Here is a 22,872-nt window from a genome sequence, read left to right on the forward strand (position 1 = left end):
TGAGAGGAAATACTGAAAAAACTGTGAAAGAAAACCATTAGGTACTACATCTGTACATCTTTCTTGAAGTAGGGCTAGGCCCAACCATGACCTTACATGCCTCAAAAAGTGGAGTTAAAAACACTGCACTACTTGCAAACGCCTTAAGCCTTTGAATATGCAGGAACCCAGTATGATTGCATAGTCGAAGAATCCCAATTAGCAAAACAGAACGAGGCTCCATTGCAAAGAGATATGCTCAGTTTGGATCCAGCACATCTTTATCGTCCCTAACCATAGTGAGAGGAAAATGACCTGGTCCATACTTGCGGATGAACCTTGCAACACTTTCTGCACAACACTGTTTTCGAAAGGGGAATGACCATAAGGTGTAGTAACACCTCAAATATGGTTAAGCTCTATCATGATGGCAGAACGAAAAGCTGTCAGAGCAACAAGATGGCCACCAGATGAATGCTCGATAGCCACATGCTAGTGGGCTGAATTGCGGGGTGAGGGAAAAACTGCCTGTGGGCCTGGCATATGGTGAGGATGCACAAGTGTTGAAAGACAAGAAAGTGGCATCAGTTCAGGCACTTGCTGGGATAGGTACTGTCCGCCTCTTTGCAGACTTCATAAAAAGGTTCCGACCTGAGTCAGAGGCTTACTTACCCGTGCCAACATGGTCCAATCATCACAACATCTTTAGAGATGCAAATGTGAATCAACATACCTACAGATATTACTTCGCTAGCACACGAGGATTGGACTTTGAAGGATTGAAGGAAGCTCTGAAGAAAGCTCCCAATATTGTTGCATGCATGTGCTCATAATCCAACTGAAGTGGATCCTACACTAGAGCAGAGCAGTGGAAAGAACTTTCAACACTTTTCAAGGAAAAAGAGCATGGCATACCAAGGGTTTGCGAGCGGAGACACCCAGAGAGACAACTAAGCTATCAGGATTTTTCTAGTGGATGGTCACCTGCTAGCCTGTGCACAATCATTCGCTAAGAGCATGGGTCTGTATGGGCAAAGGATTGGTTGTCTAAGTGTTGTTTGCGATGATGCCGCACAGGCTACAGCAGTCAAAAGTCAGTTAAGAGTACATTGCTAGACCGATGTTCAGTAGTCCACCGTGCATGGATCTCTGGTAGTGGCGAGGGGTGGGTGGGTAGGGGCGAGGGAATGTGGGGGTGGGTAGGGTCGAGGGGGCTGGGTAGGGACGAGGGAATGTGAGGGGGAGGGTAGGGGCGAGGGTTACTGGGTAGGGGCGAGTGGAAGGTGAGGGGGTGGGTAGGAGCGAGAGGGGGTGGGTAAGGGCGAGGGGAAGGTGAGAGGATGGGTAGGGGGGAGGGATTGTAAGGGGGACGGTAGGGGCGAGGGGGGCTGGGTAGGGACGAGGGAATGTGAGGGGGAGGGTAGGGGCGAGGGTTACTGGGTAGGGGCGAGAGGGGGTGGGTAGGGGTGAGGGGAAGGTGAGGGGGAGGGACAAGGGCGAGGTGTGGTGAGGGGCGAGGGCGAGTGGGGTAGGGGGTGAGGGGGATGGACAAGGGGTGAGGGGGAGGGACTAGGACGAGGGGTAGGGCGAGTAGGCAGGGGCGAGGGGGAGAGAGGGGCGAGATTTGGGCAGGGGAACGAGGGGGAGAGAGGTCGAGGGTGAGTAGGGGGACGAGGAGTGGCGAGGATGATGGAGCTCACCTGCAGCTGCTCTCGGCCCAGCTCCCCCTCCACTAGCCGTTGAACAACTGAATGTAGGAGCCAGCACCAATGGAGGAGGGCATGCCGCCAGTAGCCTACAGCAGCAGGGGATAGCATTAGTGCCTGCTCTCTTTTGTTTTGGTGACTCTCTTGTAGATGATGGGAACAACAATGTTCGGCGCTCTTGATGGTCTCTTTGCCACAACTGTGAACCCTAAGGATGTGGGCATTCTGATTGTGTGTAACGTCGAGGGGATAGGGGTAGATAGGGGCAAGTAAGGAGCACACAACTATCATGAGCAAGACAGCTATCATGATCTTGGAATTCATCTTGCAGGACGGGCTCTGTGAAGGGAGTTTGCTAGGCACAAAAGAGAGCTTTGTTCTGGTCGGAGAAGCAGACACCAAAGGGGTTGATGTTTGAGGGGGGGTGAACTCCTGTAGAGGGGATTTCATACTGCTTGTATGCTTCTTCATAGGCTCAGGTAGCTCATTAGGTTTAGTTACTGTGGAAACATTTGAAGAGGGTGTACCTTTAGGCCAACAGTGAATAGAGACTCCATAACAAGGCATAGATTTGGTAGCCTCCAACCACTCTAGCAGATCTTCGTCTGACCCTTCAGGTGTAGTACACTGTTCTTGTTCAGGGTTGGTTTCCATTGACAAAGAAACTTGCTGCACCATTGGATCCATACCTCCTTTTAAGAGAATGGGTTGCATCGGGGAGCCAGAAGTATGTATCCACATTGCGTCGTTTCCCCAATCATGAAGTGCTTTAGTGTGTCGCAGCCATGGTCTTCCAATGAGCAAGGAAATTCGCCCTCAACCTGGGGAAGACGAACCACAACGTAATCCAAGTTAAAAGTAAAGTCTTGTACCTACAGAAACACATTGTCCACTATGCCCACTGGATAGACTGTCCGTTGGTCGGCCAATGTAACTGTGAAGGAAGCAGGGCGAGTAGGCTGTAGACCTAGAGCTAACATAGTGAACTCGGGCATCAGGTTGATGCCAGATCCACCATCCACTATCACTCCTAAGAAATGCCGACCCAAAACGGACACTGTCAGGCAAGGCTTCTATAATCAGTGAGTGGAGCAGCGGGATACTCTGATGGTCGCACTGGGAGGTGCCCGCCACTAGGACTTGCTCCGGGGTAGAGTGATTGAATAACAACAAGGGTGTCACTTCTAAAACTTGCATCTAGCCGCAGCATGTCATAGAGGGACACTTGTTGGAAAGTGTTCTTCAAGACTGTCTCTGCTGTAAGCTTCTCTTTTGCTACCTGTTGTTCCTCTGGTACCTTGATCTTCTGTAGATCGGAAACTGCTTCCAAGAAAGCTTCATCAACATCAAAGAGCAAAGATTTGGATTCTTTTATGGCACTGGGGGATGGCTTGTTAACAGCTGTAGGCAGGGTATCCACTGGTGTGAGAATGTGTGGGGGAGTTGAACTTGATGGAATGCTAAGACCGAGAGCGGTTCTCTGGGCCCGGGTGAGGACGCCCGATGGCTCCTCTGCCAACTGCAGCGGCTTATTTTGAGGGGTAACCACGTGGCTAGAAGAGGGCGGCTGAGAAACAGTGCTCACTGCTATCAAGTCGAGCTTGGGAAAGGCAAACTCATTCTGGCTTTGACTTGAGTTCGAAGCCGTGGATGCATGAAGTTTAGGGCAATCCTTACTGTAGTGATCCTTCGTTTCACGGCAATGACGGCAAGGAGGGGACCCTTCTGGCAAGGGGCATTTGCTTTGGTAATGCCCATATTCCCTGCATCTGTAGCACAAAATGGGCCGATTCAAAGGGCGAGTCGAAGGGCGAGGTGGTCCTTGCTCCTCGTGCATTGAGTTTGAGGTGGAGGCATAGAAGCTTTGAGGTGATGTGGGAGCAAGGGTATGATAAAAGCTCTGAGACGGAAAAGTACTTGGCATACCTTGCATAGGAGGGGCGGTTAGCAAAGGTGGCATATGGTGTGGATGGCCACAAGGAGAAACCATGTTGGATGCAGGTGCTGGCCCTTGTTGAAGAGTAGGACCAAGACTTTGCTGTATTTGTCGCAATCCCTTGAGGTAGTAACAGTCCTTGTCCTCATGTCCAGATTTTTCACAGAAGTGGCAGTACACCCGAAGGGGGCATTCCTGTGGAGGGTGCCCTGGAGAGCGGCATGAGCTACACCAAACCGTAGCCTTAGTCTCTTGCTGACCCTTGAGCTCTTATAGCTCGCGCTTGATCTGTTCCAATGCCTCGTGATGTGGAGGCGTCTCCTGTCTAAGAGAGAAGGACCTCTCCTCTTGAAGAGCTCGCTGTAACTTTAGGGCTTCCAGTTCCTTGCGTAAAGAAGTTAAAGGATCAGAAGGACTTTCCAAAAACACAAAGGGGTCTCTATGTGAGGGGGGCTGGAGAACAGCTTCCTAGCCCCCTCTATCCTCATAGCAGCTGCAATGAACTCCTCCAGAGTGGCGCCGGGTCGGAGAATCTCTCGTAGTTTTTGCTGAGAAGTTTTGGGAAGCGCCTTCTCTACCCACTTCTTAACCATAAATTCACCTGGTTGCTTGGGAAGCTTGGCAACCAGAGACTTGGTTTTCGTCATAAGTTCTGCAAAAGTCTCCTGTGGCTGGAGCACCATGTTGGCCAACTCATCCAACACCTTCTCCTGGTAGTCACTTGGCCTGAAAACTGCACAGAACTGTTGTCTTAAGGTTGCCCAAGTTGCAAAATGGTTCTTTGCAAACTGGCTGTACCATTTGTCTGCTAAGCCATCCAAGGTGGATGGAAAGAGTACCAAATAAGCATCTTCCCTGTTAAGACCACGACCCCTACAGAGAGATACAAACCTCCTTGCATGGTCGTCAGCATCTTCTGAGGAGAGTCCTTTGAATGTATGGAACTTGATGTTTACCTTAGCCAAAATGCTAGCCAACGGCTCCATGGCCCCTTGCTGAGCCTGTTGCTCTGTAGCATGCTGTAGCAGAATAGGAGAGAGCTTTACTGGAGAAGGTGATTTGGAAGATGTGGAACCGGAGGGAGGAATGGGTGATGTCGTATGTGGAGGTATGGGTGATGAGGTTGATGGACTTCTAACAGGTTCCAAGGGTCGTCTTCTGTTGTAGTACTTTAGAGGACTCAGGAGTGCACTTTGACGCTCGATTGACCACCTTGTATGGGTCATGCAGGGACCACCAAACCAACCAAGCTTTGGGCAAGAAAAGCTTGAACGGGCTGAAGACTGGTCTAGACTCTACTAGACTAGGCAAGTGACTAGACCAGGCTGGACCAGGGACGAGGAGGACTAGACCAGGGTCAAGGAGGTCTAGACGAGGGACGAGGACAGGTTGGACTAGGACGAGAGATGACTAGGGCGAGAGAGGACTAGACCAGTTGGACTAGGCGAGAGGAGAACACTGCAAGGCAAGGTCATCGAAGCTAGGCAAGGTAGGCGAAGCTAGATAGACCCAACTAGCTTCAAGATTTGCACCTCACAGAGTGAGATTTCATTTGAGGTCCCACCGTGATTGCCAAAATGAGAGCACCTGTAGCACGGATAATGTGTCGTGCTCTCTACAGTGGGTGGTCCTCAGTGCAATGTGCGTGACAATCTCACTCAACCAGATTGAAAAGAAAGGAAACAATAGACATCAACAGAGCTCACAAAGGCACAACAGCAGACCAGACATATGACTCGACTATAGACATCAACAGAGCTCACAAAGGCACAACAGCAGACCAGACATATGACTCGACTATCTGAAAGAACTGATACAGACTCTGGCGTGGCAACACACTCAGCTCCAGCCCAACACTCACAGGTACAATGGGGGTGTCGAGGCTCAGATGTGCAGGGATGGTGAATAAGTGCTCTGTGTATAGACTCACTCCAGCCGACTACGTCGCTGGACTGGAGGTGAAGAAGATGATACCGATGGCCAACCGCTACTACTCATATGTACCACCATAAAGAGCCACCAACGGCTTATAAATGTCAGCCATGTGGTGACCTGGCCATGATGTCCACTAGACCACTGTCGGTACCTGCCACGTCTCACTCCCCAGCCCAGAGGGTCCGTCCAGTGTGAACCAGCCTAGACCAACTGTACTAACTGTGTCTTGTGAAAGTGACACTGTAGCTTGCTACACCTGCACCCCTCTCATGCACTGCAGCTGGATGCTCTGAAGCTCCTCTGACAAACTTGAAAACTGTAGCCAATCACCTAAAGTGCATGCTGGACCCTTTGCCACCATAGGACCCCAAGAAACATGAGGCCTACTACCAACCAAGTGGCCTCTCTGAGTGCTAATTATGGGGTTCCAAACTAGGGGCTGTCTCAGGCGCTCCTCCGTGCAAGTAGGTTGATGTTGCTCCAGGCCTCTCCGCAGTTGGAGTAGACTCATAGCGAAACGGTCCTCCAGTCTCCTGCTCAGGCCAACTTTGCGCATCTCTGTGAAAATCCATCTGGTCGAGGGTCGCCAGGGGCCTCCAGCCTGAGGTACTATAGCGCTAAGCCGCTGGAACAAAAACTCCTTCCAAGGCTCCTCCTTTGGAAGTAATCCTCTGACAACAAACTTCCCAAGAAGGGCTCTACTCTGCTGTGCTGGGTCTATGATCCCCAACCCTCCCCGAGAACAAGGAAGAGTGATGACCTGCTAGGCCACTTTGGTCCGGGCTATCTGAGAGTCAGGCCCTGACCAAAGGAAATGCCTGATTAGCCTCTCTACGTGGCTGATGCAGGAACTCGAAAAGATTCAACAAGAAGTGATGTACCACATAGTAGCCATCAACACCTGGTTGGCCACTACAACTCTGCCAGCCAAAGAAAGTCGTGCAAAACTCTAATGTAACAACTGCCTCCTGATGGACAGGAGGGGGGGAGCAATGTGCTACTCAAGAGACAAGTCCAAGCCAACCTGATAGCCCAAGTATCGAACTGCAGTCCCTGGGGGAATCCATCTGAAGCCCTCACCCGGCAGCCAATCAGGCATAGGAGCATTACCAACCGAGAAAGCCACTGTCTTTCTCCAGTTGATCCGTGCACCTGATGCACAACAAAAGGTCTCAAGGGCCTACTCACACTTGTGAAGGTTTGCCTCCTGGTCCTCCAAGTACAACGCTGAGTCGTGTGCAAACTCAGCATCTAGTAGATCTTCTCCTTGAATAGGGAGCGCTAAGCCACAAAGACCAACCTGCTCTGAAACCAAAACCCTGCTCATTGCCTCAGCATAGAAGAGAAAGAGGAAGGGGGCAAGAGGGCAGCCCTATCTGACCGAACGTGTGAGCATGAAACGATCTCCTCTACCACCTGCCAAAAGTACCTGACTGTGTGCCCGTCTGTAAAGAGCTGACACCTCTGATCCATGCATCTGAGAAGCCCATCCTGCGTATAGTGCCCTCCAAAAAGTCCCTATCAACTCTATCGTAGGTCTTCTCAAAATCAACAAGAAGCATCACCAGATCCTCACCACAGAGGCGCGCGACGACAAATGCTTCCCATAAAGTGAAGATGTTGTCAAGGATACTACGCTCCTTGACAAAACCTGTTTGTGTCCCATGTATGATGCTCTCTAGAAGTGGCTGAATCCTCAAACTAAGAGCCTTGGCGAGAATTTTGTAGGCTTAGTTGAGGATGGTGATGGGCTGCCACTGTGGAATCTCATCCAAGGAGCCACCCTCCTTGGGAATGAGGTAAATCAAGCCCTCACTCATGCTATTAGGCATCTATCCTGTGTGTAGAATGTACTGAAAAGCGTTGCAAAGATCTGAGCCAAGCAAGTCCCCGTACTCTAAAGAGAAGCTGGGAGTCAAACCATCCTCACCTGGACAGCTACCACGGGGAAGTGCTCTGAGGGCCGCGTGGAGCTCCTCTAACTGAAGAGGCAGCTCAAGCCTTTGGCGCATCTCCTCAGTCACAAGACAAGGCATGTGTGCCCACACCTGCTCTCTGCATGCATCCTTACGCTCTGACTGGGGCTCTGCTGCCAGCAGGTCACGGTAAAAGTCCTTGGCAACTGCACGTATGTCCTCTGGCTCTGAAGCAACTGACCCATCAGGCCCTCTCAACTGGCTGACCCCGGCATGCGCATGTCGGGGCCCCACTGTCTCAAAGAAAGCCCTTGTCACTCAGTCACCCGCCTGGGTCCATTGAGATGCTTGTCGATGAAAAGCAAACTCCTGGCGCCTCTCCTCTATGCTGGCAAGCTCCTGGCGAGCCTGTTGCAATTGCTCCTTCAACCAAGGACTGTCTGGATGTTGCTCGTGCATCCTCTTCAAGGAAGCAACGCCCTGTCGAATACGCTGCTGCTCCTCTCTCGCTGCAGCCAAGCGGGCCGTAGATTCCTTGAGGAATAGCCGCCGACTAAGCTAAGCAAGTCCAGAGGCCACTCTGTCAGCAGGAGAGTCCTGCAAGTCTAAGCCCTCTGTCCAAAGAGCCACCACTCGCTCTCTGAGCGCATAGTCCAACAAGACCCTCTCAGGGATGCGAAGCATGGTGCTCCCCCTCCTCTATCTATCTGTCACTGTGAGGATCACTGGTGCATGGTCCGAAAGAGAAGTCCAAGCCAAAATGCAAACCGACCCACCCAAGTCACAGAAATGGTCACTAGTATAGAAGCGATCTATCCGAGATAGATTCACTCCTCCCACTCTGCGGTCCTCATGTACAAATACATAACAAGGAGGGCTCTGAGAGTCAGCAAACAAATGCACCACAATGTGCTTGCAACCCACTGCATCTAGAGGTGTTACGCTGAACTTGGCCAGAGGCCAAAGTGTCTGCACCAGATCTGTCACCCCTAAGTCCCCTGTGTGGTGTGACAACTCGGTAGCCTGAGCCTGGAGCCAGTCAAGAACTGTGTGCTGAGTCCACTCTGTGTGATCCCTACCGCACAACGAGAAGGTGAAACCCACCGCTGTGTCCAAAGCCTCGATGCCTCTAGCTGCAAGAAAGAGGACATGGACTCGAAAGCAAGCCTCCTCTAGGTGAGGAGAAGAGTCACCCAGAAACAGAGTGAAACTGTAGTCGAAGAAGACTCAGCGTTTGCGGATGTCAAAGCTAGTCAAACCGCTAGGGACTGCTGCAAAAGGAGAAGTCTGCACCAAAAAAGTCGGCCTCAAGTGGGGGTGTCCCTCTTGAGCCACACGGCTCGTAGTGAAAGCACTACCAAGAGATCGCCTCTTGCAGATGCGTGTCCAGTCCCTTGCTTCTGAGGAGGAGTGGTAGAGGGGTTGGGAGATGAGGTTGTGGGCCCCACGGCGGAGAAAGGGGGGACGGGAGGCAAAGATGGAGGTGGAGGTGGGGGAGGGGGAGGAGGCTGAGCGGTAGCCTCTGAGGGAGGAGGAGGTGGAGGTGGAGGTGGAGGAATTGAAGTGGACGGGGCCTCCTCAGGCGGGTCCTATTGAAAGGGGTCAAAATGGTTCTCTGTTGGAACCCAATGCTGTTGAGCCGTAGAAGGTCAGCCACCAGGGGGAGCAGTGGGGCGAGCCCTCCCCTGTCTCGGCGGCGGCTAGGAACCTGTTGCCAACCGTCAGCTGTCTCATCACTCGTCTCAGTCGAGGTACCAGCCTGCACGTCCTATATGTCTGGTTGCTGGGCATGCTCAACCTTGGTAGGTTGCGCCTGCGCTGTGGGTCGAGGTCTCCTGCAAGGACAGGCCTTTGTCAAATGGCCCATCTGTCTGAAAATGAAACACTGATTAAAATGGTTTCCTGTTGGAACCAAATGCTGCTGAGCTATAGAAGGTCAGCCACTAGGGGGAGCAATGGGGCGAGCCCTCCCTTGTCGGCGGTGGCCAGGAACCTGTTGCCAACCGTCAGCTGTCTCATCACTGGTCTCAATCGAGGTACCAGCCTGCACGTCCTATGTGTCTGGTTGTTGGGCATGCTCAGCCTTGGTAGGTTGCGCCTGCGCTGTTGGTCGAGGTCTCCTGCAAGGACAGGCCTTTGCCAAATGGCCCATCTGTTTGCAAATGAAACACTGATTCGGGAGGCCCGAGTACTCCACGCTCTGATGGAACCAACCCCCACTCATTGTCACCAGCGTGTGACTACTATCTATCCTTTTTGTTGATTTCTTTCTTATTATCTATTTACTTTCACTTTTTGGAAACACCCCTCGGGAAATCTAACTGCCCTGCATTGCATAGCTAGTGTGGAGCGGTCCAGAGGGAGTCCAGGCCTGAGGGCAAGAGAGCACTAAGGTTGGACAAGGACTATGGTTAGCCAAGTGGGGTCATTGACTAGCCAAAGTGGAATCCTTTGCTACAGAGGCTACATTTCAGTTCTGGATGTGGCCGCAGTGTACAAAGAGGGTCGGATGACCTAGACAGATACAATGGCAGCATCTCCTAAAATTTAGGGAACTGCTATTTTGGGACCTGAAAATGTGTTGACGTCATTACCTCCGGAATGACAAAGGGAACATTTTCTTGCTCTGTCGTGAAGTCAACTGGGCAACCGGTTGGGAGATTTTTAGGCGGCAACCCCGAAACGGGAAAATGCTTGTAAATGTGCCAAGTGGCACATTCTGGTGCAGTTTCTAATGCAAGAGAGAGTTGGCGCTGAATTTTAAGCTGGGAGAGGCTCATTTGCAGCTTTTGTCACAGGTTAAGAGCTATGGAGTGCTTGCTTTCCCTCTTATGCACAGTGCGGTGCCAGGAGTGATGCCCTGCATGCTACGCACTGCCCTCTCTCTCCCCTTTGGCAGTATGTTATGCCCCTCTAGTGGGCTCTTCATTTGACCAATGTACAGTTGTGTGGGTTCATGCGCGATTGCTGAGGCAAGAGCCTCTTGCACAGGTACTGGATTAGCTAGCGGCTAATCCCCCCGTAGGTACAGGTGAATTCGGAGAGGTTTCACGCCAGAAATCTCGTCCGATTCAAAGGGCAAGTAGCCCTACAGGTGCGGGAGCTCGAGGACTTGCTACGGATGCGACCGGCATGCGAAACGGAGCCAGAAACAGTAAATTACAGCCTGCTGTGTATTTTTGCAGGTTTAGGGTTTTGGCCCTAAACGGACCCTAATACCCCCAGGAGGTTCGGGGACGCAAGGGGACCGCTGTACAGGTGATCTGGCGCATTTTCAGGGCTGAAAACAGAGAATTCAGCGTGCTGCAGATTCTCGCCAGGTTTTGCAAAGTGCCCGTATGCGTCGGGAAAGTCGGCCAATGCGTGGGAATACTGACTGTGAAGGGTTCTAGTACAGTTATGTTGCCGAAATCAAGCTGGAACAGTGGAAATTCAGCCGAGTTTGGGCGGGGCAGCATGTAGGGATCCACAGTGTTAATTCCCTCTTTTGAACAATAAAGAAATACCGAAAGGGGCGCCTAAGTTAGGGGCCAATCTGGTGTCGGTCTTCTCATACAGGTGCATTCTAGCATCTGTATCCCATTCCCCTCTCTTGTGTCACTATAGCGCAGGTATAATAGACGACTAATAATAGGTGAAAGCTAAATCAAGGTATGAAGTAAAGTCTACCGCCCTTTTTGGATTGAAGAGGCCGGTTTCATGGTTCCATCGACGGGATTAAATCACTTTTTCCCATAGAAGTGAGCCTTGGTCAGTTTTGGGCTTGAAGACACAGGGGATCATAGACCAGACACAGGGAATTGCAATTATGGCTGACAGACCATATGATGTGACTGAAGAGGTTTCCTCTTCACAGGGTCAACAGACACATGAAGTGGGTGAGTCCTCAAGACCACCACGGACAGATGACGATATATTCAGGACCCAGTTGGCTACTGCTGTGGCTATGTTCACACAAGTAATACAGAACCCGAGGTTTTTAGCCTTTCTGCAACCTCTTGTTCCGTCTCAGCAAGTTGGGTCACCGGATCATATTCAAAAGCCTGTCAAGGCTCGAGCACAGGTGATTCATACCGCACAGTCAATGGAAACACCTGTACACTTGACGGAGAACATGCAGTCTCCACAACCTGTGCCTAAGGTGCAAGAACAGGTGGCTGAGATGCCTTAAGCTGTACCAGTTCAGCCCGCCACCTTTCAGCAGCCTATAGCTGGTTCTAATGGGCAGGGAAGCAACTTACAGGCTATGCAACAAGTCTTCCCACCACCTTCAGTACACCCTGGCTATTTTGGAGGTGGATCCGTATTCCAGAGCATGGCTGGTCATGCACCTGGAAATCAGTTTTACACGCCAGGAACAGTGTTTGGGGGTGCTCAAACGATGATGCCTAACCCCATGTACAGTGTCATGGGTATCCAACCAGGGTTTCAGAGCACTCAGGGCCAATTTGGGATGCCACAGGCAAATTTTGGTATGGCTGGAATTACAAATCAGCAGCCAAATATGGCATTTCCAGGTCAAGTTAATAGCGGCCAAGGAACACAGATGAACCCTAATAGTGTTCCCATGTTTCAGTCACTTCCATATGACAATTTAACGCCGCTGGAGAGGCCAACTCCGTACAAAGAAGGTGGCAAAGGTGTGTCATTCACGACCTTTACAGGGTTTGATGACAGGAAGAAGGCTCTCTGATTCCTCCAGCAGTTTGACAAGGCCTATGCAGGGGGAAACTTTACAGAGGCTTCAAAGGTCCGCAAGGCAGCCACTTTCTTGACAGGGAATGCGGGACAATGGTGGACAACTTTATTGCTTCAAGGGCAAGCTCCGTCCACATGGATTTACTTTAAGCAGATTTTTGCAGCAGCATGGTTATCTGATGATTTCGAAGCAGATGTCATGACAGAATGGCACCAACTAAATGTTGCCACTTGCAGAAATCTGGATGATTACAATCGGAAGTTTTGGAAAGCTCTACTTTCAGTAACTTCCTATAGGTTTGTGCCATTGACAGAACAGATTGAAAAATACTGTTGTGGCCTACCCAAAGGATTGAGAAAATACTGCAAAAGACAAAAGTCACTACTTTGACGCAGCTCATCGAGGTAGCAAACACTGGCAATGGTTTGCTCAAGGGAGAAGATTGTGAATTTAACACTGGCGTCAAGGCAGGATCAAGCAAGAAAAATTCAGCCAAGAAGCACGTTCCCAATGAGGCTCCTAAAGGGACTCAGGAGTCGGCCAACGCAGGGAAAGATAAAGCTACGGCTGAATCAGAAAAAGGACCAGCAAAGAAATGGAAAAGACGTTTTCCTCGCAAGTCAGAAGAGCAAAAGAAGGTCCCGAGGACAGAGAACAAATGCTTTATATGTGAGCAGCCTGGCCACATTGCTTACAATTGTCCTACAAAGAAAAGGCCAGCTGATTCTGATGACAAGGAAGACAAGAAAGGAAAGAAGCCCATGGCTAGTCTAGTGCCAGATATGGTGGGCGACAAGACAAATTCAGATGCAAGTGAGCTTTGTAGAGCATGGGGAAAGGTCAGGGATCAAACAGTGCTTATCTTCTTTGATCTAGGTGCCAAAGCCAACTTTATTTCCCCAGAATTGGCTTCAAAGTTGGGAATCAGACCTGAAGAGATGGGGTATACAGCAGAGGCAGGTTTGGCATGTCCTGGCCATACAGCGGCTGTGACACCCATCATTGGAAAGTTGCGTCTACATATCCAGTCCTATGTAGATGCTGAAGAATTTTACATCATGCCACTGGACGGATGTGATGTGTTGTTAGGTATTCCTTGGTTGTTTCGTGTACAGGGAATCATGGATGCCTACAACAAAAAGATCACTGTACAGAGCAGGGGAAAGACTCACATTCTGGATGTAAAGCTTAAAGGGAAGTCTATTCCTACTGTATCAGCTTCTGCTATTACTTCTGTAATGAAAAAGCATCTTTCTGCGTACTTGGTTTTTGCACGTGAAGTGTCAGATTGTGATGAATCAAATTTATCTGTGCTAGATAAAGAAAGGTCAATGTTTTTACAACAGTATAGTGACTGTTTCTCCGATTCATTACCATCTCAATTACCGCCAGAGAGACCCGAGGACCATGCGATAGATTTGGTGCCAGGCAGTAGCCCACCAAATAAGCCTCCGTACAGGGTTAGTGTGGCTCAGCAGAAAGAGATAATGGGCCAAGTACAGGAGTTGTTAGAAAAGGGGCTGATTCAGCCCAGTTCATCTCCATTTTGTTCTCCAGTGTTGTTGGTGCAGAAAAGGATGGCTCATGGCGTATGTGCATCGACTACCGTGCACTGAACAAGAATACCATCAAAAATAGGTTCCCTATACCTAGAATTGATGATATTATGGACAAATTAGAAGGAGCAGCTATGTTTAGCAGGATAGATCTAAAGAGTGGGTACCATCAGATCCGCATTAGATCAGAGGATGTACACAAGACTGCTTTTAGAACGACGTTTGGCCTTTACGAATTTTTAGTGATGCCCTTTGGTCTCACAAATGCTCCTGCTACGTTCAATAGGATGATGGACAGAATTTTCCGTCCACACCAGCAGTTTGTTGGTACATTCTTTGATGACATGATAGTCTACTCAAAGAATGAAGAGGAGTATAGGCATCACTTGGCCATTGTGTTCAAAGAGCTATGCAGTCATAGGTTGCTCATCAATGCAAAGAAAAGTGAGTTTTTTTTGGAAGAGATTCACTTTCTGGGACACATTGTCTCAAAGGATGGTGTCAGAATGGATCCTGCAAAAGTTGAAGCGATCAAGTCATGGCCAAATTTGAAGACGGTGCATGATGAGCACTTTGCTTTCCTGTATAATTTCTGCGAAGCTTGCCACCTCGAATCCTCCTTCAAAAACACGGTGGTTCTTTGTCTACCATACATTATGGAAGAAGAAGTATATGGCGATCTAAGTGCTGACGAGGAGTGCAGGACTACCTGAATTTTTACCTCCAAGGCATAGGTCAGTCTTGAAAAAACTAATTTTCCATGTTCTCTGGACCCACTTGCATACTTTCCCTGCGAGGCCTTTTAGAGCTGGGAAGTCCATGAATAGGTGGGCCAGATCTTCACTAGCTAACCTGCACCCCAAGCATCGATCTGACCCAATCCCTCTCTCTTGAAGCTTGACCCCCATTGGTAGAGCACCCCAAATAACCTTCCATAAGAAAACCTTCCGAAGCTTTTTGGGACTATGCTTCTATTACAGAAAGTTTATCCGAAATTTCGCTGAGATTGCTTCACCTTTACATGCTCTTCAAAAGAAGGCAGTCACCTTTAGATGGACACAAAAAGAGATTTCAGCTTTTAATCTCTTAAAGGAAAAGATGACTTCAGATCTAGTCATTGTGTTGCCAGATCTTAGGAAGTCATTTGTGGTCCAATGTGATGCCTGCGGTAGTAGCATTGGTGCAGTGCTAATGCAAGATGGCAGGGTAGTAGCCTATGAGAGTAGAATTTTGCAAGGGCCAGAGATGACCATGCAGGTCTATGAGAAAGAGTTACTGGCTGTGATTCATGCGCTCTTAAGTTGGAAACACTACCTGCTAGTAGGTGCAGACTTTGTTGTCCAAACGGACCATCAGACCTTGCGGTACTTCTTGACACAGACAAAGTTATCTGAGAAGCATATGCGATGGGCAAATATCTTGTCCATGTTCCATTTTCAGATTGTGCATGTGGAAGGCAAGAAGAACGTTGTGGCTGATGCCTTGTCAAGGAAGCCACAAATTTCAGCTGTGTCAATTCCTTATCATCATGAACTTGATGATATGAGAGAACAGTATGAAAATGAAGAAGATTTTGCAAGGGTCTTTGAGCAGCTAATGCAAGGACAACGTCATGAACACTATCTTCTCAAAGATGGGTTCATGATGATGGATGGCAGATTGTGTGTCACAAAGCCATTGCGACACAAAGTTATGGAAGAGAGTCATGTCCCACCGTATGCAGGGCATCGTGGTATCGATGCTACAGTTAAAGTGGTTGAGACATTCTTCTATTGGCCTACATTGAGAAGGGATGTGGATGCCTTTGTGCGAGAATGCCTAATATGCCAAAAGGTCAAGTTTGACAGGCAAAAGGCACCAGGGTTATTGCAACCACTACCTATTCCAGATAAACCATGGGAAAGTATTGCTATGGATTTTATCTTTGATCTTCCGAGAACGCAGACAGGAAACGATGGTATTTGGACCATTATTTGCAGATTCAGCAAACAGGCTCATTTTATTCTTGTCAGGAAGAAGATAAAACCAGATCAGATGGCACGCTTGTTTATGAGCAATATTTTCAAGTATCATGGCATGCCACAGTTGATTGTTAGCGACCGTGATCCACGCATGACAAGTTTGTTCTGGAGAGGCTTGTTTGAGAATATGTGCACTACGCTCAAATTCTCTTCGTCATTTCATCCTCAAACAGATGGGCAGTCAAAAGAGGCAAATTCTACTGTCCTAGATCTGCTGAAGTGCTATGTGTCAGAGCATAAAGGAAAGTGGGAGCAGTATTTGCCATTGGTGGAGTATGCATACAATAATACAGTGCATTCATCAACTGGCAATGCACCCTTTGAGATAGTTGAAGGTGGCAAGAAAGTTCCTCCCATACTGCATACAAAGGACAAGATATTTGAAGCAGATAAGTATGTTCAGGACATGGATGAAATGTACAAGAAGGTCAAAGTGGCCTTAGAAAGGACTTAGGCAAAGCAAAAGAAAGCAGCTGATCGTCACCGTCGTGAAGTGGTATATTCACTTGGTGATTGGGTGCTTTTACGCTTTGAAAAGGCAAGGTTAAAGAAGATGAAGGGCAAGGAAAGACTGTTTCCAAAGCTCAGCATGCGTTACTATGGGCCTTTTCAAGTATGCGACATAATCAGTGATGTTGCATATAGGCTGAAATTGCCTAACAGTTGGAAGATTCACAATGCGTTTCATGTGAGTCTTCTCAGACCCTATGTGGGTGATGTGCCAGAAGATATGCCAGCTGAAGCTCAGCCGGAAGTCGAGGAACTTGACGAGATCTTGGTCCCTGAACAGATTTTGGCACACAAAGAAAGGAAAGTGAAAGGCAAGGTTGCTAGGCGTTACTTGGTAAAGTTCAGAAACTATCCACCAATGGATGCTAAGTGGATGGAAGAAGGTGAACTTGCAGAGTCACCAACTGTGTTATCACTTTACCTGGAAGCCTTCGATTTGCAACCTACCTTGACCCCTTGAGTTTCAAAGCTAAATGGATTGTCAGTGTGACAATGGCTTCTAAAACAAATGATGTACATGGTATTTAAAGTGAGCTCAAATGAAATACCTGTTACATGAATGTTAGAGCTGTACAGATTGTCAGTTTGGCAATTGCTCTTATGGAATGTCCAAAAGTTTGGTTAGTGCTATAGAAGTGAGTATTTCTTGTCAGTTTGTCAAGGATACAGTAATTGCTTCTATTAAAGAGTACATGTGTAAGTGCATTCTTAAACTGTCGGTTTGGGTATGCTCGAAAGTGTTACGGGATCCAACGTGTACTATAAGACAGTGGCAAAATGTGCAGCTACCATTTTGTCATTGGAAAGTTAGTGACTCAAATCAATGGCAGAGTGCGAAGCTACCACTATGTCATTGGGACAGGGTTCACACGCAGGCAATACATGAGTCGACGAGGTGTTGAATACGCTAGGGTTGACAATGAGCATGTATGTGTCGTATATGTGTCGACAGGTGTTGAATACATCAGTGTTGACAGTAAGCATGTACGACATAGATGCAAACGAGGACGTTTGAGATTTCAAGAGGGGGGTATGTCACCAGCGTGTGACTACTATCTATCCTTTTTGTTGATTTCTTTCTTATTATCTATTTACTTTCACTTTTTGGAAACACCCCTCGGGAAATCTAACTGCCCTGCATTGCATAGCTAGTGTGGAGCTGTCCAGAGGGAGTCCAGGCCTGAGGGCAAGAGAGCACTAAGGTTGGACAAGGACTATGGTTAGCCAAGTGGGGTCATTGACTAGCCAAAGTGGAATCCTTTGCTACAGAGGCTACATTTCAGTTCTGGATGTGGCCGCAGTGTACAAAGAGGGTCGGATGACCTAGACAGATACAATGGCAGCATCTCCTAAAATTTAGGGAACTGCTATTTTGGGACCTGAAAATGTGTTGACGTCATTACCTCCGGAATGACAAAGGGAACATTTTCTTGCTCTGTCGTGAAGTCAATTGGGCAACCGGTTGGGAGATTTTTAGGCGGCAACCCCGAAACGGGAAAATGCTTGTAAATGTGCCAAGTGGCACATTCTGGTGCAGTTTCTAATGCAAGAGAGAGTTGGCGCTGAATTTTAAGCTGGGAGAGGCTCATTTGCAGCTTTTGTCACAGGTTAAGAGCTATGGAGTGCTTGCTTTCCCTCTTATGCACAGTGCGGTGCCAGGAGTGATGCCCTGCACGCTACGCACTGCCCTCTCTCTCCCCTTTGGCAGTATGTTATGCCCCTCTAGTGGGCTCTTCATTTGACCAATGTACAATTGTGTGGGTTCATGCGCGATTGCTGAGGCAAGAGCCTCTTGCACAGGTACTGGATTAGCTAGCGGCTAATCCCCCCGCAGGTACAGGTGAATTCGGAGAGGTTTCACGCCAGAAATCTCGTCCGATTCAAAGGGCAAGTAGCCCTACAGGTGCGGGAGCTCGAGGACTTGCTACGGATGCGACCAGCATGCGAAACGGAGCCCGAAACAGTAAATTACAGCCTGCTTTGTATTTTTGCAGGTTTAGGGTTTTGGCCCTAAACGGACCCTAATACCCCCAGGAGGTTCGGGGACGCAAGAGGACCGCTGTACAGGTGATCTGGCGCATTTTCAGGGCTGAAAACAGAGAATTCAGAGTGCTGCAGATTCTCGCCAGGTTTTGCAAAGTGCCCGTATGCGTCGGGAAAGTCGGCCAATGCGTGGGAATACTGATTGTGAAGGGTTCTAGTACAGTTATGCTGCCGAAATCAAGCTGGAACAGTGGAAATTCAGCCGAGTTTGGGCGGGGCAGCGTGTAGGGATCGACAGCGTTAATTCCCTCTTTTGAACAATAAAGAAATACCGAAAGGGGCGCCTAAGTTAGGGGCCAATCTGGTGTCGGTCTTCTCATACAGGTGCATTCTAGCATCTGTATCCCATTCCCCTCTCTTGTGTCACTATAGCGCAGGTATAATAGACGACTAATAATGGGTGAAAGCTAAATCAAGGTATGAAGTAAAGTCTACCGCCCTTTTTGGATTGAACAGGCCGGTTTCACTCACCCTAGGAAGTAGGTTGACCTTCGAGAGTGTGTGGGTGTTCCAAACCAGGACACGTACTGTGGGGATGCTGGCCGCCTTGGCAGCTACAGAGGCGGCCGTGTGAGGTGTCTCCAAGACAGTCCCAATCTCTGAGCCTATCAAAGCCTATCTTGGAAAAAAGTTGTAGGTACTCCCTGCCGAAACCGGGAAAGCATACGGAGATGGGCAAGTTTGCCTCCTCTACTAGAAGATTTGTAGCTGGATCGAAACCATGCCTCCACTGTCTTAAGTGGGCTTGAACTGCTGTGTTGGCCAAGGGACTCATTGCGATGACCTTGGACGCCATCTCGGAGGTCTTGAACTCTATCTGATAGTAGCCGCATCCGAGGAACTGAATATCCAAGATCTTGCCCACCTCGGCGGGAAGGCGGGCTTGGAGAAGATCGCGCACCTCTCCTCTGTTGGGTCTGGTGCCGAGAATCTTGCAGATGACGGAAGTCGCCTGCAGGTGTTCCACCTCTTCTGCGAGGCTCGCTTGCTCTGTCGGCGAGAGAGCAAGTCGGATGGTGGGCTCTACGTGGTCGGGCGAGGGGGCTTCCTGAGAGTCCCTCTGAGGTGGAGCATGAGCCTCCATCAATGTCTGTTGCCGTGGAGAAAGGGCGAAATGTCGATGACAAGCGGGGGCCCTCTGCGAATCGAGCGAGACGGAATTGCTGACAAATTCAGCCGAGCCGGGAGAGGGAGGGGGGGGGGGGGGGGGGGGGGGGGGGGGGGGGGTTTGCGGTGCGGAAAATGTGAGTGCAAAGCTGGGGTGGGCAGCGGGCTGAGGCGTGGCGGGAGGGGGGTTGAGACGCGGCGGGCTGGGGCGGATATGCTGCGGGCTGGCTGCGCGCTGTGGCTGATGCGCGCTGGTGCAGAGTGCAGGCAGTGGGCGGGCAGGACAGGGCAGGGCGGGCAGGACATGGCAGGGCAGGCAGGCAGCGCGAGGGAGGCTTGGGGGGGGAGAGCGATGGCGAGGGAGGGGGGGGTGCAGAGCGTGTGCAGGGGAGAGGGGCGAGGGCAGCAGCGAGCGGGCACAAAGCCAATGACCAAATGCATGCATTGTTAATGCTTTGCTTGGAACCAATCATTTGATTGTTTGGTAGGTTATGCTACTTTGCTGCAATGCATCCTTGATAGCTTTGAACAATTCTTGATTTGTAACTGTTTCCAACCACTTATTTGAGAAGAGTCAGGATTGATAATGGAATTCACAAGAGCAAGGAAGTTGGTTTTTGTTCTCCTGCTATTCATCAAGAGTTGTTTGGGCTACGAAGTGCGGGCAAGTCTCTTGAGCTTTGGAGCTGCCTATAGGAATTAGCCAAACTCACCTTTATATGTGGCAGATTTAATTAGCCACAGCTTGTGTGAGAATTGTGGTTTGGGCAGCGCATCTAAACCTTAGCGTAAACTACATGTTGAATTCTTCTTTTGTTTCACCTGAACTTACTGCCGTCGTTTATCTTGTTTCCATATTTTTCTGTGTCCTGCAGACATTTTGTTTCATTGTAAGAATTTCTTTTTAAGTTTTTGGTTCCCATTATTTCATCTGCTTGAATATGTCTTGCAGTATTACGGCCCCGAAATCATTGCAAAGGAATTAAGCCTCCATGTCAAACACCCCGATGTGGACCGCGTCTATATTGCTCTCTATAAAAGTTTTGTTGAGGTATTTGTTTTTCACAAGTAGTATTCTCTTTCTGAAAAAAGTATTCTTTTAAAGGTATGAATATGTTCGTTGACAGCATGGATATCATTTTTGAGAATTTGTCATTCTCTTCAATTGTGTCTTGGTCTTTTGTGACGTGAGGTGCAGCATCACTTGCAAACTTGTAAAAGTTTGAAACACTATCTCCTATGTTGAATACCTTCAATGTAGAGAGAAGGCTCATGGTTGTGTACTTGCTTACTAATGCCTTCACATGGCAATTGTGGAGAGCTTGTTTATGACTTGTTCTAAGGTATCTAAGATTCCGAAGTAAGGAATTTTGGGACTTTTCACACAGGCCCTCCTAGGGGTATTTCTCTAGTCCCCTGCCAATTTCTGTCAGCTTAGTCTGTTTAGTGTCTATGTCTTTTCAATAGCGAGTGTTGTTTGGTAGTTTGAACTCAATTTTCTCGTCATACAAATAATTTTATTGTGTCTGTGCAGAAGGATACAAAACACATAGAAAGTTGATCTTGTTTTGGATCTAGAATGTTACAGGGTCCCTTCTGATCTCAAGGTGGAGAAGGACTCTATTCGCTTCTACCACTGGAGAAGATGGTGAAGATTGTGCACTACAAAATCTGGAAGAGAAAACCTTAACAATGCAAACATGCAGAATAATTTAAACAGAGAGAGAAAGAAAGAGGTAGAGAGTATTTTGGCACAAGGAAGATTGCGAAACTCCACGGTCAGTGCCCCTGTAGGTGATTCTTTATTGCTTAGAAATACGATACAAGAGAGATTGATGGAGTTCCAACTAGGAGGGCTCAACCTCAGCAGGAGCTCTGTCTTTCGATGATGGCCTGGGTGTGCCGATAATAAATATATTATCCCTGACACAATCTACAAGAGGACTCCCACATCGAGATCCACTAATCTCTGTCACTCTATCCAGGGAGTCTTACATGCTGAAAAGTGGTGTGTCATGCTGTTTTGCTGAGGGGCGTTGCTCTGGAAGAAATCTGTCACGTGCCTCTGAATAAGTTTTCTGCCAGAGCATGTCGAACGTTGTTTGAAGCATGTGTGTCTGCCTAGACTAGCAAGAAAAGCCCAAGGCATCTCTTATTATTGCAATCCATCACCCTAGATAGGGGCTCAAAGGCCTCTCTTAAGAGGATGAATATTGCTCCATCTCTCATAATACGCTAGACACCGACATATGTAATGCTCTGTCCTTGGCTCAACATGCAAAGCTTGCATATCCACTGTTTTCGGTAGCTACTGAAGTATACCTACCTGTCTCTATCTGTAGCTGATGGGAGGAGGTGCAAAGCTGTCCTATGACACATCAGACCCCGTTTGAGGCCATGCACTTCGATCGTAAAATAAATCCATCCTCACTCTTGTGAAGAAATTTCCTATGACAAATTAAAGCCCGTGTGAGAGGTGTGAAGCCATGTATCTCGATTGTAAAATAAATCCATCCTCATTCATGTGAAGAGATTGCACTTTGTAAAAAGCCTTTTTTCCCCCTAAATGTCGAGCGAGAGTCACCCATGTCCTCCTTATATCAATCTATGCGATATAATCCTGTTGATCTCTGGACATGTGAGTTGAGGGGTGGTGTGATCAAGGAGTATTGAGAGGGGTGGCCATCTGTCCAAAGTAAAGCCATGCAGTTAAAACCAAGCTGACGTTTTTGCATACCAACATCTATAGTCTTTTCTCTATGGCTAGCTGCTGAATGACTTGAGGGCAAGTTCAGCACAATGGTAATAACAATTTTCAAAGTGCCCAAGTGCTAGAACGCACTCGCTGCTGCTGCTCACGCTCGCGCTCGCCATCTCTCCTATCCCCTCAGCTCCCCCTCGCGCTGCCCTGTCCCTGTCCCCCCCCCCCCCCCCCCGCCCCCCGCGCTGCCCTGAGTTGCCTCCTCTTCGCGCGCGCGCGCTTGTCCGCCCACCCCTCACTCCGTGCTGCCCGCAGCCTGCCCACATTCCCCCACCCCCACCTAGTGTCTCTTTCAGTGTTGGTGCACAGCGACACCGACTCGCTTCGTTTGCAACGACGCCCTCGACTCCCCTTCGGTTGCCTTTGCAGCAGCAGACACAGAGGGAGGATTCTGCTCCGCCACAGAGGGACTCCACTGAAGCCCCCTCTTTGACCCCGCAGAACCCACCATCCGACTTACTCTCTCGCTGACAGAGCAAGCGAGCTTAGAGGCAGAGGTGGCACGCCTTCAGGCCACCTCTATTATATGCAAGATTCTTGGCACCAGACCCAGCAGAGGGGAGGTGCGTGATCTCCTTCAAGCCCGCCTTCTCACAGATGTGGGCAAGATCCTCGATGTTCAGCTTCTCGGATGTGGCTACTACCAGATAGAGTTTGAGACTCCTGAGATGGCGTCCAAGGTCATTGCGATGAGTCCTCGGCC

At 49.1% G+C, this 22,872-nt stretch overlaps 1 protein-coding gene across 2 annotated transcripts in view; it reads left to right on the forward strand.

Moving 5' to 3' along the window:
- The window catches only part of LOC147464561 (MYG1 protein C694.04c-like), a 128,918-nt gene that overhangs the window by 57,523 nt on the left and 48,523 nt on the right, over positions 1 to 22,872 (forward strand). For both annotated transcript variants that reach the window (XR_015188538.1, XM_086515628.1), the window contains exon 3: positions 20,361 to 20,459. Coding sequence is in view for 1 of the 2 variants with exons in the window: in XM_086515628.1 (XP_086371754.1) it covers positions 20,361 to 20,459 (99 nt within the window). In the remaining variant the exon portion in view is untranslated. The remainder of the gene's footprint in view (positions 1 to 20,360; positions 20,460 to 22,872) is intronic.

The sequence above is a fragment of the Adiantum capillus-veneris genome, chromosome 1 (assembly GCF_014529385.1).
Source record: "Adiantum capillus-veneris isolate H3 chromosome 1, ASM1452938v2, whole genome shotgun sequence".
Classification (NCBI taxonomy): domain Eukaryota; kingdom Viridiplantae; phylum Streptophyta; class Polypodiopsida; order Polypodiales; family Pteridaceae; genus Adiantum; species Adiantum capillus-veneris.